This window comes from Nothoprocta perdicaria, unplaced genomic scaffold (genome assembly GCF_003342845.1).
Source record: "Nothoprocta perdicaria isolate Ctin4 unplaced genomic scaffold, notPer1 scaffold_1, whole genome shotgun sequence".
In the NCBI taxonomy this organism is placed as follows: Eukaryota; Metazoa; Chordata; class Aves; order Tinamiformes; family Tinamidae; genus Nothoprocta; species Nothoprocta perdicaria.
The window spans coordinates 13,925,089-13,945,717 of NW_020454093.1; the positions used below are offsets into that span (position 1 = coordinate 13,925,089).

Consider the following 20,629-nt stretch of genomic DNA (forward strand, 5'->3'; position numbering starts at 1 on the left):
AATGCTTCCTCCTTCCCCCCGCCCCGGTTATACGCAGGGAACTAACTGCCAGAATGAACTAAGGGATATAAAGATCCATGACACAAGGCGGAATTAAGTGCCACGTCATTCAGGGGAAATGTCCTAAGGCGCGATTTCAACTTTAGCCGCCAGTGCAGTCTACCTGCACATTGAAGCATTTAGTTTCTCATGGCAATCCAATGGCTGATAAAGCAGTTACACAGCTCTGTTTGTAATTCAGTTGCAGGCACAAAACCACAAAAGTTAGATTACAACCATAAGATAAGAGAATTACCCTGATTCAAAAATATGCCTTACAGACTTCCTAGCAGCAGAGAGATCCTGGAAAAGAGTACCAAAGGGATTTYGAGATAGCTGAGCTATATTCCTAGATCTGCCGCTAATCTGATTTTGATTAACTCTCATCTCATTCTTTTGCTTCTTCAGTCCTGTAGCTGTTTTTACTACTTCAGTTCTTAGAGAGGAACCATCCCTAGTAAGTTTGAAAAAAGTTGAACGAAAAGAACCCATATTTAAGCAGGGCTTCTTGTAATATTGCAAAAAGAAAAGGCAAGAAACAATACTGGGATACTTAGTAGGATTTAATTAGATTATTTTTATTTTTTTCAATGCTAAGAAAGAAAGATATAACAACTTTTCTTTCAGAACTGCTTAAACCTCCGTTGTATCCTAGGGAGTAGGAGAATATGCTAGATAGTGAAGCAAGCGGTCAAAAGAAACAGAAGGGATATGTACCACTGTGATACTTATCTGCTTTATAGAACTAAAGCTTCCTTTTTACTTTTCTTTGTGTCTGTAACGCTGAGTTAAAAGGTAGTAAAAATTAACAAATGGACATTTTATAGAGTCTCAACCCAAAAGATTAGCAGCTTCTGAGCAGCAATTTTTTTCACAGAATTTGAGAATGCAACAGCCCATTTCACAACCATCTTCACTAAAGCATTCTTCTTCTGTAACCCTTCTTGTTTTACATGACAAATTTACTACCTGTTTAGAAAGCTTTGAACATCCACTCATTAATATCTTTATGACCACAGGCTATAATGCATAGGTGTGTCAATCTTCATCCCTATTGCCCTCCCACAACAGAACCAAGGTCACCATCTGCCAGCACCACCATGGCAGCAAGGTTTTCCAACACAGGGTCATTGCAGTGGGATCTGCAGGCCTGAATTTCTGAGCTGAGGGTGTCTAGAAATGGGCACCTCAGCACTGGAGAAAATCACCAATATCATTTTTAGCAGTATGCCTTCCTACATCTGTAGCACTGCTTGCATTCAAAAGAGAAAAAAATATATCTTTTTTATTTTTTCCTATTTTGTGATTCTGGATAGCCCAGTACATTGTTCCATTCTACAAAGGGTTAATGCCAGCATTTTGCCCAACTGGATCAGGAGTGAAGGGAAGGAGAGTTATGCCATTTACTTTAAACTGCTTACTGCAGGTTCTTCCACTTACCCACTTGGCAGATCTCTTCGACATTGACACGTGGGCAATTGTGCTTCTTTTCTCTCATCTTCTACATTGCACCTAAAATGCTGCTTAAATAAGACAGAGTAAACATCCTCAAGAGATCTGCTCATTCAGACACATGCTCCTTGTGATATGTAAAACGTTATATCTAAAGCAGAATTCGCTAAATACCGTGTCCCCATCAATAAAAGAAACAACATAGATGTGCATACATATGTATATGTTTCATATATTAAAGACAAAAATGATCTTGGTTACTTTAGCATGTGACATGTTAATCTGCAAGAAAATGATAGGTTATACATGATTGGGCTCTGACATACTTCTGGCAACGTAATGCAGGAGAATGTTCCTTTTAGGCTAATTTTCCAGGCCAACCTCGGCACTCAAGAATAATCCCCCTCGTTTTAGTCAGTGTTACTGTAGGATCAGGGAGAGTCTCCTGTGAACCTGGAGTCCTCGGTGCTGGCGTTGTCTAAACACTTCATTTTACGTGGTTCATGGATCCAAAAGTTAGACAAGGGCTGTTTTATAAATCAACAAACCAAGAATCATATTCTCTCTCATTACACATGGCTATATGGTAGTGCTTAATGGACCAGCAAGTCCAAATCAGACTTTTTTTTTCATTATCATCTATTTCCTTGAAATCTTCATATTTACACACAGAAAAAGATACCAAAACCCAAACAGTACAAGGTCATTCTTACGTGGCAAGAAAGACAGTTTGAATAAATGAACATTTATGAGAAACTCTAAAACAGAGCACTTGAAGCACATGCAGCCTTACAGATAACCACCTGACTGGGAAGCAATTGCAGGGAGGCTTCGATGTGAAGATTTCCAAACTGGAGAGGGCACAAACCTTTTAAATATGCTGAAAAGTCTGCTGTCTTCCTACAACTTCCCTTGAAAGCTGCAGGCTTTCAAGGATAACATTCTGAGAGCCGCAATTAAGAGCAGGCTAGAGAAAGTGGATTTTTTAAGCTGGTGGGAGACAAGAGTTTTGACTTTCAGAGCGCTAGCTAAACTTGCAAGGCAGTATATAGAAAAGAGTGCTTTTAACTCGTATGACGTCCACATCTGGTGCTAATAAAGAGGGACCTCCCCACGCTGTATTTACAAAGCCAATTTCCAGACTAGAGTCACCGCAACTACTTTCGTCTTCCGCAGCGGCTGACAGACAGAGCGTGCAACGGCCCTGGCCGGGTCCCGCTCAAGCTGCTCCGTCGCGACCAGCCCTGTTGGCAAAACTCCACGGATTTTTTGGCAGCCTGGTCTGCGGGAAATGCAGAAATGTAAATTGCCATCCACCAACTCGGGCCTAACTGAGAGTCCTCCTACCACAGAGGAAAAAAATAATCTGCATTTTGAATTATTGTTTTCCAGATGTATTATCTTGCATTGGTCAGGGCGACTCCTTCTGTTATTTCCGGCTTCTCTCTTTCCAATGGTGCCTACAGTATTTCCCTGCATCATCTGCTAATTTCATTAACATCCTAGTTAATGATCTCGAAGGGGGTAGTTTAAGCTGTTATATAAAACCGGACATAAACTTCCAATTCTTGCAGCATCCCACCAATCACCTCCCACTCATCTCAGTACCCTACTATTTATCATGATCCATTTCTTACTGTCTGCTGCAAATTTTCACACCGTGCTCCTAAGCCAACTCATTTTCAGGTGAAATTCCTGAAGCTCTGTGCCTTTGTTTCTTACCAGCTAGGTGCTGCTCTGGGACTGGGTAACACGGGACTGCTGTCAGTCCGGGACTGCTTCTGGTTTTCCTTTAATTTCTATATTATATTAAGGACAAATTAAATTTGTCTGCATTGTTACAGGACATTTTTTTAGAATAGCATGGCTTTGCTCCAATCCTGTGATGCTGGTGAACTATGGGGACACAGTTATAGGCGCTGTTATTACAGATTTGCTGGATAATATAAAAATTTAATAGTTATGTGTATTACCATAACAAACTGGAAACTTTATATTCTTCCCCAAATATAATAAATGCATTTTTTAATAAATAATCCATACTGTTATTTAAAATAAACAGATCAGGATACATGGGAATTTTCTATGAATAATCAGACGTTATTGGCAGATCTTACTGAAAAAAGCCATAAGGACTTTGAGCAGTTGTTTACAGAGTTGCTTGCAAAGGCTAATTTGAAGATGCTGACCTTTGTATTTGGAAGCCTCCTAATGTTAGTCTTTTCTGCTTAGGTAATTTAAGATGAAGAGTTGTTTTCAAACTCTATACCAGTTTCATCACATTGTGACCCCCTTGCTGATGCTACAAGAGATGTCGTTTATTAGAATCACATGCTAACTCCTAAGTTTTATGCCTACTGCCAAACAGTCCTTTGTTAACTTCTACAAATTGTGTTAACTTCTATAACTGTGTTAACTTCTATAAACTTGGATTTCACTACAGTAGAGAGATATCACCAAATAACAAGGGAAACAAATAGTGCAGGAAAAGGATAAAACCAACTAATGCAAAAGGGCTGCAATACAACTTGCACACTTTATGTGAGCCAAAGAAACAAAAATTTGCTAGGCTAATCAAAATCTGAATTGAACAAAGAAATAATCTAATTCAGATCTAATTATTAGAGTAACATTTTAAAAAACTCTATCACAGAAATAGTCTCAATAACAATACAGTTAAAATTGATATACACACAATTCCCAGTATCTGCCCTTGCTCTCATCATCTGCTCATCTCTCTGCTGTCCATCTGTGTCCTAAGCTGATGGCTTCAGGCTTGGGGGGTGATTAGAAACATAGGGTATTGAGGTAAGTTGTTAGCATCTCCATTTCTTTGCTAGAAGGATGCTGATGCTGGGATGTTCTGGTTCTCAGAGAAGAATCTGCATGGGGTTGTTTTACATGTATTTTGTAAAATGCACTAATCCTTGCTCCTTCTTCTCCGGTCTACAGTTCCATGTTAGGGACAGATTTACTCTGCACAACATGATTTATATATGCTAGATGCTTGAATTTTGCCCTTTTTGCTATCCTCCAAAACAGCTTTACCCGTGTCACAAAGTCATATGCCCTGAGTGACCAACAACTGACCACTGGCAAGTTGCTTACAGCCCCAGGGTTGCAGGTATAATCCTGTGCTTATACCTTCAATTCTTCCACTGCCATCACATGTCTGTACTTTCCTTTGCTTCGTTTTAAGTCTAGGGTCATAAGTAGTTCATTATCATGTGTAATTGCAAACTATTAATTACGAAACTATAGCTGCAGGCTCCACAGTTGGGTACGTGTGCTGTGGAAATCATCAAGATGCAGTGAGAGAAAATTTCCAGCAAAAGAATGACAGTGCCCCTAAAGGTGTGAGGAATGGAGACCTCACATGGGTCTCCATGTTGGGATGTTCAGTGGTATCCAAAAGGCAAGAGAAGTGCTTTCAGCTGAATCTATGGGACGTGCAAGCTAAAGGACATCTACGCATCTCTGTTCTTAAACAATTTATTTCATCCTAGATGGACTGTAAGGCCAGTTGCAGTGCAGCCCCAGTGATCTTGACAAGCATTATTAACAGAAGGTCCAAAGATGGTGGCACACAGTAAAACCTCCCCGATGCCAGTGCAAGAGCAGATGGTGAAGGGAAAGCTGCAGAACAAGCAACACTGCTGTTCCCACTGGTCTGTCCTCCTCCTTCCGCGGGCAAGACAAGCAAAGACCTCACTGCTGTCTTACACCTTTGGGCACATGTAAATGTCCTAATCCAATGTATACCGACAGGCTGGCCATACCCATGTGCTACTGCTCCCTTGCACAAGATGACAGCAGATGATATTTTTTACTATAGAAGGAGAATTAAAGGATCAAAAATCCTCCTCCAATAGCGACAGGCTGAAATTACATCCAAGAACTGTAGATTATAAAAGCTGAACAAATTGGTCTTGAAGTCTCCCACACCACATATTGCAAATATCAGACGGATTCCTGCTGGACATGAAGAGACAGAGCCATTAAAGAAATCCTGGAACYAAAGGACATCAAAGGAATCTAGCAACTTCTAATTGCAGGTCAACTCTTTTTCCAAAAATTTCTGAGTACACTAACTAGAAGTCTATAGACTATGAAGAAAATTAACGCTAAATAAAATATTTCCTTCCCATATGGGCATACATAATGTCGTGGATCTGCCACTAACCAACATTTTCATTAGCAGCTTAGCTGAATGAACAGAGAATACATTCCTTAGACATGCTGACAACTAGAAGCTGTAAAAGCTGCAGGCGCTTTGGGATCAAGAGAAAATTCAAAATGATCCTAAAATGCAGAGAGGGTYTAAGAATATGTAATGAAACCCAGGGAGGACTAAGGACAAAATGCACTATTTAGGAGTAATGCATAAACACCAGGCAGTGAATTGGCTGGGCAGCAGCTCTTCCAAGAGGTTCAGGAGTTTGGTGGGATTAGGAAGTGATAGCACCTCAGTGCCACACTGCAGAGGAAAAAAAAAGTGTCCACAATAGGACATGCAAACATTTTTCATGTTTACTAAGTAGTGCTAAAAAAGTAGCTTCATCTGGAACACTTAACACCCTATTCTATTGTATTCCTCATCATATTATATATGGAATAGCTTTCACAAAACATGTGGACAAGCACAGCAAGGTAGAAAAGAGCAAAAAAAAAAAAGCGAATAACTCAGAAAACATAAACCATAAGGGAAAATTGAAAAAAAAGGAGATACAAGAAGATTATTATCTTCTACATCAAATATAGTGAAAAGCTGCTGCAAAGGAGAAGCTCATAAACTAACTTTCTTGGCAGCTGGGAATAGAATAGGAACCAGCGGGCTTAAATTGTTGCAAGAACTATTTTTCTTAGACAATAAGAAAAACTTTYTACTGGTAAGATGAATGAAACTTCGGAATAGATTGTTTAGAAAGACTGAAATTTTGAACATGGGAATTTTTTAAGAGCTTATTGAACAAACATATGTCAGAATTAGTTCAGGTAAAGCTATAATTTGGCTCAAAAATAGACTACATAATCACACATGGACCCATCTATTTCAGTTTATCTACTGACTGCATTTAACTGCTTCTCTATTATTTCATGATACAACACGGAGGCCTGTAGGAACATGTCTTTGAAAGAATAGAAAAAAATCACAGATTTTCATTTGTGATTGTTTGTGAGAAACACAACAGGAAAGCTAAGGTAGCAAAGATGTTATTTCCTATGATTTCTGCATTAGGTCTCTTCTGTATCATCTCTTGGAGTACAGGATGAACATGTCTGATAATCAGGYATTACCAACACGCTACTCTGAGAATAAAGCTGCTGCCCAAGTGGTAAATGGGACACGCTGTCAGCACACCACAATACCTTTGCTTCTAAAATAGGAAGCTTTGGCAACCAAAGCAAACTTAAACCAGGATAATGTGCTACAGACAGAAATATCTTGCATTTCAAAGCTATCCAGACTTCAGGAAGCAATTAGATGCTGGATTCCCRGAGGACGGGAGAAGAGCACATCTTTTAGAAAATCGTGTTTAAATGGGATTAACCAAAAATCCTAGAAGATTTGAAACCTCATGTAATCAGATRAGTCCCTGCTTCAAATCCAGGCAAGCATACAGATATCCCTGCTGGCCAACTATCCAACTCTTTATTTACATGTATGCATGAAACAGTGCAACACAGGAAAAGAACTGAGGGATCAGGAAGAGGAGACACAGCCTCATGAAATCAGTCGCATTCAGAAGTCAGAACTAGTCTGCTGTTTTCTAATGATGGTAACTACAGGGTTTTTGATGTATTCCCATCGCTGAGAGGTAGGCTGGCGGACACACAGCCCCTTAACAGGTCATGAAATAGAAGATGGGTTTTGCAATATAACATATGCCATACAGCACTAGTGTGACTAAGAGGCCACAATAAAGGACATCAACATTCAGATGATTCAGTATTAAATATGGGTGTGAGCTACAGATGTCTCAAGCTGGATACCCACAAAGGCACCAGAGGTCACAAGGACAGCCAAGCGGGCAAAGACCCAACCAAGAGAATGGTGCTTCTACTCAGCAATGCCAGCTCATTGCAAAACACTCCTCAGGGTTCAGCAGAGATTACACTGATAAAAACTCATGGTTTCTTTTCCCGTAAGAAATATTACTCTACAGTCCAGCAGAAAAAAACAGACAGGTCAAAGAAAAGCAAACCAGGCATGCAATTACAGCTAAGGAGCTGAACASCAGGGCCCTTGGGGCACAAATGTACAGTCCTCGTTAGCAACCACAAATCAAAGGTCAAAGTACCATCTTCAATACATTATAGGTCATAGGAAGTATCTCCACAGAGATGAACTTAAAACAACTGCAAAATAGTTGCAAACACTGGGAGGAAAAGTGGCAGGACTCAAGAACAACAGTAGCATTCAACCAGGCTATTGTAGAAGACTTAAAATATAAGATACATAAGCAATAAAAATGATAGTGGAGTGAAAATAAGAGCTTTATGCMAAGTGCAATGACACAAACAAGGGAAGGGAAACTAGGTTGCCCACCAGCTGATAGGCTGCAACCATCTAGCAGGAAAAGCCTAGGCTCTACAGACGCACGTAGCAATGAACTTGCATGTAGCAAGCCACTGAACTTTAGCATAGAGCAAAAATTCCTGTAGAGAAATATCTAGAAACTGCACAAAACAGAGAGAAGAAAATACAGCCCTGGAGAAGGTGCTGGGAAAACCATGTTGCATGCCAAAATACCAGAGACAACTGGCACCTCTGTAAACAGGGTTTCAATGAAACCATCAGACAAACAAAAACCCACCTTGCTCGAGAAATACAAAAACAAAAGCCGACCTAGACTCTGGCCAATATGGAAAACTAACATCATAACTTGGCAACAACTAAAACTAGAAAGGGAGGCCCTAGGTGGAAATCTAGAAGAAAATTACATTCAGATACAATTAATACTAATATTGTTTCTAATATTCTGCTTGCACATAGAGCTGGACCTTTCATACCAAGTACTTATTCATGTTAATAGTTTTCCCTGGACAATTCAAAGTGGTGAGTCAGAATCTCCTACCTCAGTATGGCCAAGCAGACTCTTCATATCTCCTTCCTGTCTGGATTAACTCTTACTATTGAGCTGTCCGATATTAAGAATTGCTTTTAAAAATGTATTAGAGTTTGCCTTGTTGGTCAACATGYTGCCTGAAAATCCGATGTCTAGGACTACAGCAAACAGCAAGAGCTAAGTACAAATGTAATTTAAGTTAGCTTTATACTTTTTAGTATTTTTTTTTTTTGCAGATACTATTTTAAATTTCAGGCTGACAAGATGATTTGGAAATTACACATTATGAATAATAATAACTTGAACTCTTAAAACAGAGAAAGAAATTCTAACAGTGTTCACTAGCAATAAAAGTCAGAAAATAAGATATAGCTGATCAGAATAGATAACACATAAAGAAAAGTTTTACCTACTTAGTTTCTATTCCTCTTCAGTTCAGAGAACAGTTGCTGCTTTTCCTTCCAGCTCTGCTCTCCACTAAGGCATGCTGTCTCTAACAATAGAAATCATAAATTGTTTAGATTCCACCTATAGCTAAAGGATCTATTAAATCTTTTTAAAGCTCACCACTGTTTTATTTTGTTTGCAAATGCTTTATTTTGCAGTGAATTGCTTGGATGAAGAAAAATAAAAAAGAGYCTTTAGTGAAACAAGGTCATCTAACATTAATTAGCTAAAAGGGATGTTCCAGAGCTCTTTAGCAGCTCCTGTTAACAGCTGTTTCTTTTCACCTTGTGCTTTCTTTTCTCCTCCTCTCCCTGCCYACCTATGTACTAAGTCTTATATTAAGTATGACAGCAGCAATTGCAGACTAAGCATCTCCTTACTGTTCTAAGTACATAACAAAACATTTTCTAAAAGGCAAAATGACAAATTGCAGATTATTTATTGAACTTCTACTCTCATCAGAAAACAATGTTGGGTTAAAGCAGTGGAAATGTTTTGTTGTTAAAGTGTTAGACAAATCTCACGCCGCCTTTTGAGAAGAGGCTTGCTTCTCCCTAACGTATAGAGATGATAACTGAAAAAAAATAAGCATGGATGAGGATTTCACAGAATTTAATGACAATGCAGAGAACACATGAGGAAAAAAATTAAGCTCTATTGACTGTATCAGGACATGTTTGAGGCTAGGAAGGTGATTAAACACTTTGCTAAATATAGTTTCAGCAGATGCCTTCAGAATCTATTCATAATTAATAAAGCTTGATTGTTTATGATGTCTTTTGTTCTGTACTCTTAGTGGAAATGCAGAGTGCTTGCCTTATTATATATGATTATAATCACAATACTTACCACACTGTATGCTATTATAATCACAACATAAATGTCTAACTAATCTAGATTCCTTTCTGCTTTCACACAGAATATTAATTTTAAATCTCCCTGTCCTTCAGTTGGTGACATTTGCACTGTTGTGTTAAACACTAAAAATCTTCCAATATTTAGAGAACTGCTGTCAGTCTTCAGAGAGAGCAAGCCAAAGAATATACAAGGAATATACAATTCAGGCACACAAAGTCAATATATACAAGACTTACTAATAAATAAGCAATTCTGCTCTGTGAGAACACTAATCAGTACAAGCTAATAAGGTTAGGAAGCCCSAAGAAAATTCTGTATCAACTAGGAAATAATAAACATATATTGCTTGTATTAAAACAAAACATATAATACTCTATTCCTATTTCATGGAATCCTATTGCATAGGAATCCTATTCCTATGGTTGAAAAGTAGAATTTTTATAATATATATACAGCTAACTAACTTCACAGATAACCGAACTTAATTATTCCATATTAAATCTAAACACTAGGGTAAAACACGTCCATTTGGAGGCAACTTATTATAAGAAAAAACAAGTAGTAGTTTGGGAATTTGTTTAATTTTATTCTTGTGYTTAAAATCCTTTAATATTGTCATAACACAGCATTGGTAAAGTTGGCAGCAATAAAAAAGAACATTTAGCAATATTCTGAATTCACTAGAATTCTATTAAATATTATAACCACATATATTTTTCATTTAAATCACAAAGTTAAGTAACTGACGCTCAAAGGAGTTTTCCTTTCTACAATATAATTCATTCCTTATTACAAAATTCAGATGTACAATTACAGTCCACTGTAATACAACAATCCTTTTTAAACTGTAGGCATCAAAATAGTTTAAGCTTTCAAAGATTTTGACCTGCCACCCAAAATAAAAAAATACATGCTGTACTTTGATACTCTTGAATTGTTCTTTAAGCAAAATTCTTCAAATTTTACGTTTTTTCCACTCTGGCTTGTCTGTTTCATCATCTTCTTGCTCCACTTCTGCAAAAACTGTTTTTGGTTGTGTTCTGGAAAATAGTAAAAAGATTAAAACAACATTCAGACTATAGTTCTTCTTTATCAGAAACTATATAAGACAGATAACAGACACAAATGACATCTTTTCTGTGCTTACAGAGTTTGTCTTTTACTTGTCTATTTTATTTTCAACAAAAAACTATCAAGTGACATTCTAAAAATTCAAGAAACCTCCACTTCTCAGGCAAAAAACAAAAGTAGGCATAACAAATAAACATGCACATTTTGAAGTATTCTTTCCTCATCAGTTTGCAACCCTGAATTTTATTCATGGAATATACATGTAAGATAGAAGAGAACAACTGGATTTTAATATAATGCTAGGCAATAGAGCTATAGGTCTTCTCTTTTCTTGACCAAAAAAAAAAAAAAATCTATATCTTCCATTTTCATATTCCCTAGTAAGACAGCAGCCAGTAAATGAAAACAGAGCWGTATGGTTTCTGGCTTAGCCTATGCATGAATAAAACAGCTTCTCCTCTAGAGACTTTATCCAGCACTACTGTAACATAATAAAACTAATGATCTTCATATGAGAACAGAGTGTATCCTACAGTCAAGCTTGATGGTATCTATTCCTCCATTGTTTACTTGTATTTTAAATAACACTTAAACTTTATAAAAATAATTATCGATTACTTTCTAAACGAACGTGGTAGAAGTAGCATTTCAACAAACTGTTTAGACATTTGGTTCTGCTGTTTTACACTTTAATCACTGCCTGGTCCTTTTTTTCTAATCTAAATCTAATTCTTAGCATAATCATTATGCAGCTGAAACTAGATTTCTGAATTTGGCTCTACTAGACTCCTCATTACCACAAAGACATGTCAGGGAATAAAAAGCAGCCAAGACAGTCATCGTCTCATTAGGGTATTAACTAATGTTTTTACAGCCGTCAGAGGATGTGAAGCGCTAACTATTATTATAACAACAGTTATTTGGCAGACTCTAGAAAATGCATAAACCTTCACAAAATTGGTCCGCCTTCCTTAGCACAGTAGGCATAACTCAGTGTTCTCACTGACTTCAGAGAACAACAGCAAGCAGTCAACCACTAAGTCAAGGAGCAGGATTCTCCAGTTGTAAAACATGTGGCACAGAACGCATTTTAAGTAAACAAAACTAGTCAAAGACAACTTCCCACACATAAACTAGTCATTTCCCATGTATAGAGGACCTTTCTGTTGGCTTTCCTTCTCCTTCCACCTCCAAACTTGACTTGGAGGTGAGGAGTACACCAAGATGTTCCACAGATGGTTAGAAAGGAGCTCCTGCCGTGGGACTCTATTGGCACAGGGTCCTTGAACCCCCAAATGCAGGATCCAGGCTGTGGGTCTTAGTATGTTTCAGTACATCTAAGTATACTGTGGGCACAGCTGATGACCTAAGCTAATGAAACTACACAGAAGAATTAAGAGAAAAAAAATATTTTCCAAATTAATCTGAAGTTAGTTATATAAACTCTACTTATTCAGCCACTGAAGGAAGATAAAAATAATCAGTATTTGAGCCAACACAGCCACCAGGGATGAAGGATCTATTGGCAGAAATACTGGATTTTGTTGGCTGCTGAAGGAGTGGAATGTATGGAATCTTCTCTTTTCAAAACCTGTTGAGGGAGGTTTATTTATGCAATTTTAACAGCCTACCTTCATTGTATCACACCACACACACACAAAAAGTTATCTAAATGTCATGTGGGATCACACCAGCCCAGTATCGAGATCTCTGTTTGTATAGCACAACTGATTGTCGGAAAACTATCATTAGTGACCACAAAACCAGCAAGTCATAATTTCAGTCAGAAACTTCCATCCAAATAGAATGACTTTATTTCTGATATGAGCAATGGAAGCTGCATATTTATCAGAATAGGAATGGCACAGCAATACATGAAAAGTTACGGACTTCAGCTAATAAAAGTTATGCAGAGTTCAGTAAAGTGAAAATATATATATATACACACTGTAGCAAAATCTAGCAGTCACCAGCTCAAGAGAAAGAATATAGAAGAAATCAAGTCTGCTTGCTATCTCATTTTTAAAATTAGCATGAAATGGCTATGGCCTCTGCTCAGCTTAAAAATAAACTGTTCCACTTCCACAAGGTAGATAGTGGTAATCAGAACACCTGCGGTTATTCCTATGCCTGACCATTTTAGAAACATGCACACAAATCACGTTTTTCACTTTTGTGTTATCTGTAGCGATCATGAATTTAAATAAAAATTGTTCTGCTTAGTAACTGTAATGAAAATTGCTAGTGCAATAGGAATTCACTGTATGATTAATATTTATAGGAATATTATCATAACAGGCTTACTTTAAAATATTTTCATATGCGCTAAACCCCATATGTGGAGGCTACATTTTTGCTGTATTTTTTTTCTCCCCATCAAGTTTTTCATGTATTCCATTAATCTTTGACTTTAGGAGAGTAGATTTCCACTCGGGGATCTCTTTTTCAGGTCAAATGGGAATCTGCCATACATGGCAAAGGGAGTTAGGACAGCTAGCTGATCTTCAAGGACAACCTACTCAAAACACATGCCATCGTGATGTGCAAAAGATCAAGCAAGCACAGCACAAGCACAGCACAGATGAGCAGGGAAACCCGGACTGAAATCCCGAGCCCCAATCCCCCCAAAATAAGTACACAGAGGAAGTGGGGACAAGCTACTTGAGAGAAATACTGCCTGAATACATGGGAATGGAGATAGGAAAGCCAAAGCTCAGCTGGAGTTGAAACTAGAAAGTGATGCAAAGAGCAACAGTAAAGCTGTCTACAACTACACAGACAGCAAAGGGTATGCTAAGGAAAACGTGTTCAGTGGGGCAGGGACCCTATTAACACAGGATATGGAAAAGGCCAAGAGACTTGGTGTTTTCTTTGGCTCAGTTTTCCTTGAGAAGGTTTGTCCTCAGGCCTCCCAGGATCCCAAGCCTACTAGCAGAGTCTGCAGCAGGGAATGGAACATTTCCAACAGTAGAGGTAGATGGAGCACAGGGAGCACACAGCCAGCTGGACATGGATATACAGATCCATGGGATCAGATGGGATGCATCTAAAGGTACTGAGGGGGCTGGCCAATATCATTTCAAGGGCAGTGTATCATCTTTGAGAGGTCATGGTGATCCAGTCTTGATGACTGGAAATGGCAAACATCACACAGCTTCAGGAAGGACAAGAAGAGGGGAACTACAGGACGGTCAACCTAACCTCAGTCCCTGGAACAAGACTTCATGGAAGCCATTTCCTGGTACATGAGGGACAAGAAGGTAGGAACAGACAGCAAGGATTTAGCAAGGGCATATTTGTGCTTAATCAGCTTGATTGCTTTCTGCCTGACATCCCCCTCTCTTCAGCACTTGTGAGACAACAGCTGAATATTATGGCCACTTCTGGGCTTCCCAGTAGAAAAAAGGTACTGGTATATTGGAGCAAGTCCAGAGGAGAGTCATCAGTCGGCTGGAGTGCAGAAGACCTGCCATCAAGATGACTAGCGAGCTGCAGAATATTATGTATTGGGAGAGGCTGAGATAACCGTGTTTCTTTACCTTGAGAAGGCTAAAGAGGGATCTTACTACTTCTTACAACTACCTAAAGCAAAGATACACAGAAGATGGAGTCAGACYCTTCTCAGTAGTGCACAGTTGTAAGACAAGTGACAACAGACAATTTGGAAGACAGGAAGTTCCAGCTAGATAATACAACGATTTTTTTTTTTTGGAAAAAAAATATTTAGATACTTAATACTTGATCAGTATCTCATACATTGAAAAGTACATTCCTTTTTGTAACCCTTAAGTACAATAAGGGCTATAGAAATGAAAATTGTTTTATTCTCACTTGATTTGTTTCACTTTAGTTCAATGGTTTTCCAACTAATCAGATAACTAAGAACCCTAAAAAAAATTGCAGTAGCCAGTTAGATTGCTCTAGATTCAACTTAGCCTTTCTATTTCTGGCTTGTTTTTCTTAGTTATCTTTCCCGGATCTAGTAAAAGTAGCCTATTGACATCTGGGATTCACAGACTAACAGTTAAAAAATACTGCTATAACTAAACCATCTGGAGAGGGCAATTTTGTATCACAGCATGTGACTCATGTCACAGTAACTTTTGAAATTTGTGTTTATTTTGCACAAACAAAGGAAAAAAAAAGAATACTTTCAAGAATGCTTAGAAACCAGAATAGTATCAAAAAGGCTACTCCCAGAGAGAAAACTTCAGATTTTAAACATCAGGTTCCTTTCTATTCATTAGCCTATCAACCAGACTTTCTATTTTGCATTTCAGAGACGTTCCTCTCAAAATCAACGGATTTAAAAATAAATAAATAAATTAAAAATAAGCTTAAATATATCAGCATGTGTCAATAAAATCACAGTTCTAAAACATTCTGCTCAGGTCTGCTTCTTAAATTAAAGGTACTCGAGTCACAATATAAGGAACACTTCAAACATGAGTTCTGGTACTGAGCAGAAGAGCAGTGAAGACACAGAGCAGCCACAGGCTGTTGCTTCAAGTCACTTCCTTTAGCCAGCAACAAGCCGTGACTACAAAGATGGCAAAATGGTCGCAATGACAGTGAAATGCAAGAGATGTTCGAAAACATGGATCTAAATCCTGATGAGGAGGGAAAATTTACCCTCACCTTCCTCACAGCACAGGCTAGGGCTACATCTGGGCTTGATTAGGCCCTCAGCTTCAACGCTTAGTAATTCCTGCTGATCCTTCAGAGGGACATCTGAAGTCATTATAGTATCTCTGTACAGCTGTGTTAAAACAAACAGCTCACAAAGAATGTAATTTTCAAACATTTACAACTGATGCCTCAAGTTCCTTTCCTGTAGTTCTTTACTTGAAATCTTCAATCTGTCCTTCCTTTCGTTTCCTCTCCCTCCACTGGAACTACTCCTGCCAAGGTCTCTAACAAGCTTTTTCCTGAAAAATCTCAAGGTCTTCTCTTCATGCTCATCCATTACAACTTTTCTGCAGCACTGATCACTGCTTTTTGGACACTTTAGTCACATTGGGTTCTGCGATATGTCATCTCCAGCTTGAGCATGAACTTCTTATCATCCCTCAGTATCCTTTTCAGCAACATCTGTTTTCTCCCAGCCATCCTTTTACTCCTTAGATGCTCTCCACTCCTTTTTTGCCTCAAATTATAGGAGAAACAGAAAGGGCATCCTAATAATAACAAGTTCAAAAAACAAACAAACAAACAAAACCCCACATAAACCAGGAAATAACGCAAATGACTCTTTGGCTCCCAGAAATTAGGTACCTTTAAATGCAACAAAAAGGAAATATTCTTACGCACAACCTATAAACAAAAAGCACTAGTCATGCCACAGGTTGTTAGTATAAGAACTATAAAGCATGAAAACACAATTATAAAGGCATGAAATCAGTTGCCTGATTTAGAATGAAATATCTGCAGCTTTTTCTTAGCTTTATGGAGAGAAAAYAATGCAAAACTGTTTCTAAAAAAAAAAATTCTATCTCTTGTAAACACCTTAGTCTAAAGACTGATCTCACTCGCTCCTGCATGCAATATAACAACTTTACAACTTCAATACTACCATTTTGCATTAAATTTTAGATTCAAAAAAGGAGTCAAACTCCCCAGCAAGTCTTGTTCCTAATGCTTATTCACTGAGCTTGAAATATTTTTTCCTCACCTGATCTATTTAAGCAGCAGCATGAAAGTCTTTCTCCTCTTCAAGTATTTTAGTCAGAGATTTTCACATTTAAGGTACTAGTTAACATTTTCAGAAACAATCTCACTGTTCTACTAAGACACATAAAATGCCAAAACGATCAATCTACATAGTCTTTTGTAAGGATTCCCCTCTGACTGTTGGAGATGGAGGCAAAATTACATTCATTTTCTTTTACTGCTCTAGACAATCATATCAAACATTTTCACAGAAGTTTGTAGGTCAAATTCTTTTACATGATTATTACTCATATTATTCATTCACAAAAGAATAAAACTGGCTTCGGGCAAAATGGTATGACTGAGAGAAAAAAACAGTATTACTTGCAGCCATATATGCGAGGGTAAACCACAAATTATTGGGCTCTGGATTACTGTTTATTATAAATCTCGGTGTAATCTCTAGACTTGATAATCTGACATTCTTCTTTAATTCAGTCAAAACAGGAGGTTCTATCATGTGGATACTGTGGATATTTTTACAGAAGACTTAACTAAAGAGTTACAATGCAGGAAATGTGGAAGAACTGATAAAGAAAGTATTAAAAATAAACACTGTTTTTAAAAAGGAAATATACTGGCTGTATGGTTTTTAGATTTCAAGACAGTATATGCCTTTCCTAACTCTTCAGTGTATTTTAYGTTATAGCTAAAAGGACACAGTTTCTCTAGCTTTGTATACTGTTTAATATTTTGAACTTCTGACTTCAACAGGGTCATGGGGGACAGGACTACATATACTACATATAATAATATATAATTTATAATTACATATGTAATAGATAACTTATATGTATTATTTCTACTTTGCCTATTTTACTGAGCATGTATTTGAAAAAATGTCTGCATGATACTGTTTATATAAAGGTAAACATGCATGTCCAGCAAAGTCAGATATCAGGTATATAATTATCACTGCTTTCTATACTATGTGTGCAGGCAAGCAGCTAACAAGACCTGAGTAGCTACGGAAATGCCATTGATCCATGTTAATGTAGACCATTTCCGAAAATTAAGGACATAACACAATTATRAAGTTTCTACATTTCAGTGTTTGCCTGAAAGGAATATAATAAAAATCCTTTAAAATGCTTTTTGCATAGGGTGCTTTTACTTAAAGTCAAGTTTCTCAAGCAAGGACAACGGCAGTTTCACTGGCACAAAATTTATCAACTGACAAAGCTGTCAGGGCAGCGTGCTGCTGGCTGCGCTCCAGCTCCCCACATACACAGCACCGTCTGGTGTGTAAACTAATAGCAGTCTGGACTTGCATCCTGCCCGCTTCTCAGCCAGCTCTCTTCTTTCCCTGCAGCTACATCTTTTAACAAGAACCCGTAATGAGATCTGCCCACCTGACACAGTAAGCCTTCTGTAATACAGCTATGTTTTAAAACTTTCATGTCTATTACATTGCAGGTGTCAGGGACGAAACCTAATACACAATCAATGAAGTTGCTGAGCCAAAAATACACCAAAGTGGCTGCCTATCTGAYGGAATGTGTGATCATATTTACTTTTGAGAATGGAGTGTGGCACATTTTAAATCAAAACAGGTACATGCACTTTCATGTGTAGCAAASGTGAATCCCTAACCAATTAAAAATCTGTATTTGGCATCTTCATTACAACAACTGTTACAGAAGCAGGCTTTTAAATATTTCTTCTTTTGACTTGGTAACAAGGGTGATATCGGGCTATGCATGCATTTGATGCATATTACAGCAGTGCCATACTTATTAATTACTCAATGAGAGCCAGGCTGGGTCACTAACACTCTCGAGTTGCTTCGGAACAGCTATTCCATGATCTATGTGAGGATGTAGTTCAAGTCAAAACATAAGTCTCCCCATTAGAAACAAATTTGATTATTAACATATTTTCCCTTTCAGGAAAGTGGTGATTAGATACCTATTTACACTGAATTTTTGGTTGGAGAAGTTTTTCAGTGTCATCTTTTAGTATTTGTGTACCTGTAAGACCAATTTAAGCAAGTATCCAGGTGCTGAGGTAGAAAAAAAATGAAATGAAAGCTTTAGAATTTCACAAAACCATCTAGAATATACTGTCATAACACCAAGTATTTTGCAGGTTTCATCTCATAATCAGTCAGAGCTAAAGGGTGCATCTAACATATCAGCCAAGCTTGCAGTCCCAATCTGCCAGTGGGACAGTCATCTTATTAATAGGTATGTTACAATTTCAAAGATTGGTTCGAGGAACATTAACAGATTTAGAAAATTTTAAAAGGAACTTTCTAGCAGTGACAGATATATTTTTAAAATTGAACTGTCAAATTTTAACAATTTAATCTACTGGAAGCTCAATCTTCATATGAGAGTATGACATATTGTTGGTTTGCATATTCATAGCAACGATCCAGAAAAGGCAAAGAATACCGTTAAAAATGTGCCTTCTGTTTTTACCAAACACCCACTGGCCTCCAAAAATATTGCTTGTATTTTTAATTGTTTTCTTACTTAGCATATGCTGGAGCCACCCAGTATGGATTCTCCTCCGCTTCCTTTGCATGACGTAAAATGGCCTCTCGAGGGTTGCTATCATCTGTCTTATCCAGGGCAATATTCTTGACTATGTATGATGACAAGGTACCTCCATGAGTTCCAACACGGCCACCACGACCTGCAGCCAAAAATTAAAAAATTTAGGGAAATTTATTTAACAAATAAACAGAGAAGCAAAATATTGTATTATATCTGTAACAATCTAATACAAGGAAGCTATATAACATAACAGAAAAAGCCTAATTTAGAGCTGCATTCACATAAGTGTTTTACTGATTATATAACTAGAAGTGCATTGCAATTATTAATTTATTTTTGGCAACCACTCCAAATAAAGACCAATGTCTTACAGTACTTGGCACTGCTCACATTAAAGTTCCGACCCAAAAATGTGGGAAGACAAATCCAAACCAGCATGCAACCGAGGGCACACATCAGACAGGCAATGTTCATGCCTACATTACCTGGTCCTGCTACTGGAGGTTCAGGTTTGTGAGATTTCAAAGGATCCAGTCTGTCCTTTTCCAGCTGTTTCCTGGTGCTTCGCTGTCGAGGTTCACGGAACATTGGAAGTGCATGGGCTGAAGAGTCACAGTTTAGAGAAAAAAGTGTTAGAGATTCCATTACCTTTTTAAGCTTTAATTGCAAGGGCTAAGACTGCATTTGTTCTGCGCCAATAGGAAAGGTGGCAGAAAGAGCCTCCAATTCTTCTGTATCCAAGCACTAGTATATCTTAGGGAACTTCTTCCTGATGATTTCTTAAAAGTTAAAAGCAGACAGATTTCTAGTGTTCCTTTAGGCAACTGTCTTTCATCTATAATACTGTTCACTCATATTTAACTTACTCTGCTGCCATTTGGTTCTCTGCATTATGACTGTGACCAACTCTGTGATTGCCCTTTTCCAAACTTTCCACCTTTCTACAGTTTTCTGATACTCTGTTCTAATAGCGTGACAAAACTCTAGAAGTGGTTTGAGCTAGAGGGAAGACAAATCCTCTCTATGATTTCAGAGACGATGTTATTCCATGTAAGGTCAAACTTCTTTTTTTTTTTAAATTATGAGATTAATTTAGATGGAAGTATATTTTTAACTGAGACAGAATTTATCTAAGTTCTCAAGATTGAATACTTCTATTTCCTTATAAAATTGCTACATTATCTTCAATCACTGCAATTTATCTGTGTATTATTTCAATAGCCCCTCCCAGACAAAGGGGAGCTCCACAGAAGCACCATGATCAGAAACAGAGACAGTTTAGGTTGARGTTTAGCCCTCACACCTGTGTGTGCCAATTGCTGCTATTTCCTCAAATATGGAAAATTCTATGGTGAAGGGGAGCACGACAACAAAGGCAAACCCAAAGCACCATAATCTCAAGCACAGGGGAACCGTCTCCCTACTGAATAAAAAGGGACAAGGTGTCGAGGGATCTACTGGCTAAATTTCCCCAGGTTATTT

At 37.8% G+C, this 20,629-nt stretch overlaps 1 protein-coding gene across 1 annotated transcript in view; it reads right to left on the reverse strand.

Annotated features, from left to right (window-relative positions):
* Positions 1-10,475: 10,475 nt before the first annotated feature.
* WDR70 (WD repeat domain 70) overlaps positions 10,476-20,629 on the reverse strand; it is a 117,985-nt gene continuing 107,831 nt past the window's right edge. The window contains exons 15-17 of the mRNA XM_026037965.1: positions 19,633-19,749; positions 19,124-19,286; positions 10,476-10,906 (exon numbers count right to left, since the gene is read on the reverse strand). Of these exons, the coding sequence (XP_025893750.1) occupies positions 10,822-10,906; positions 19,124-19,286; positions 19,633-19,749 (365 nt within the window). The 3' untranslated portion in view covers positions 10,476-10,821. The remainder of the gene's footprint in view (positions 10,907-19,123; positions 19,287-19,632; positions 19,750-20,629) is intronic.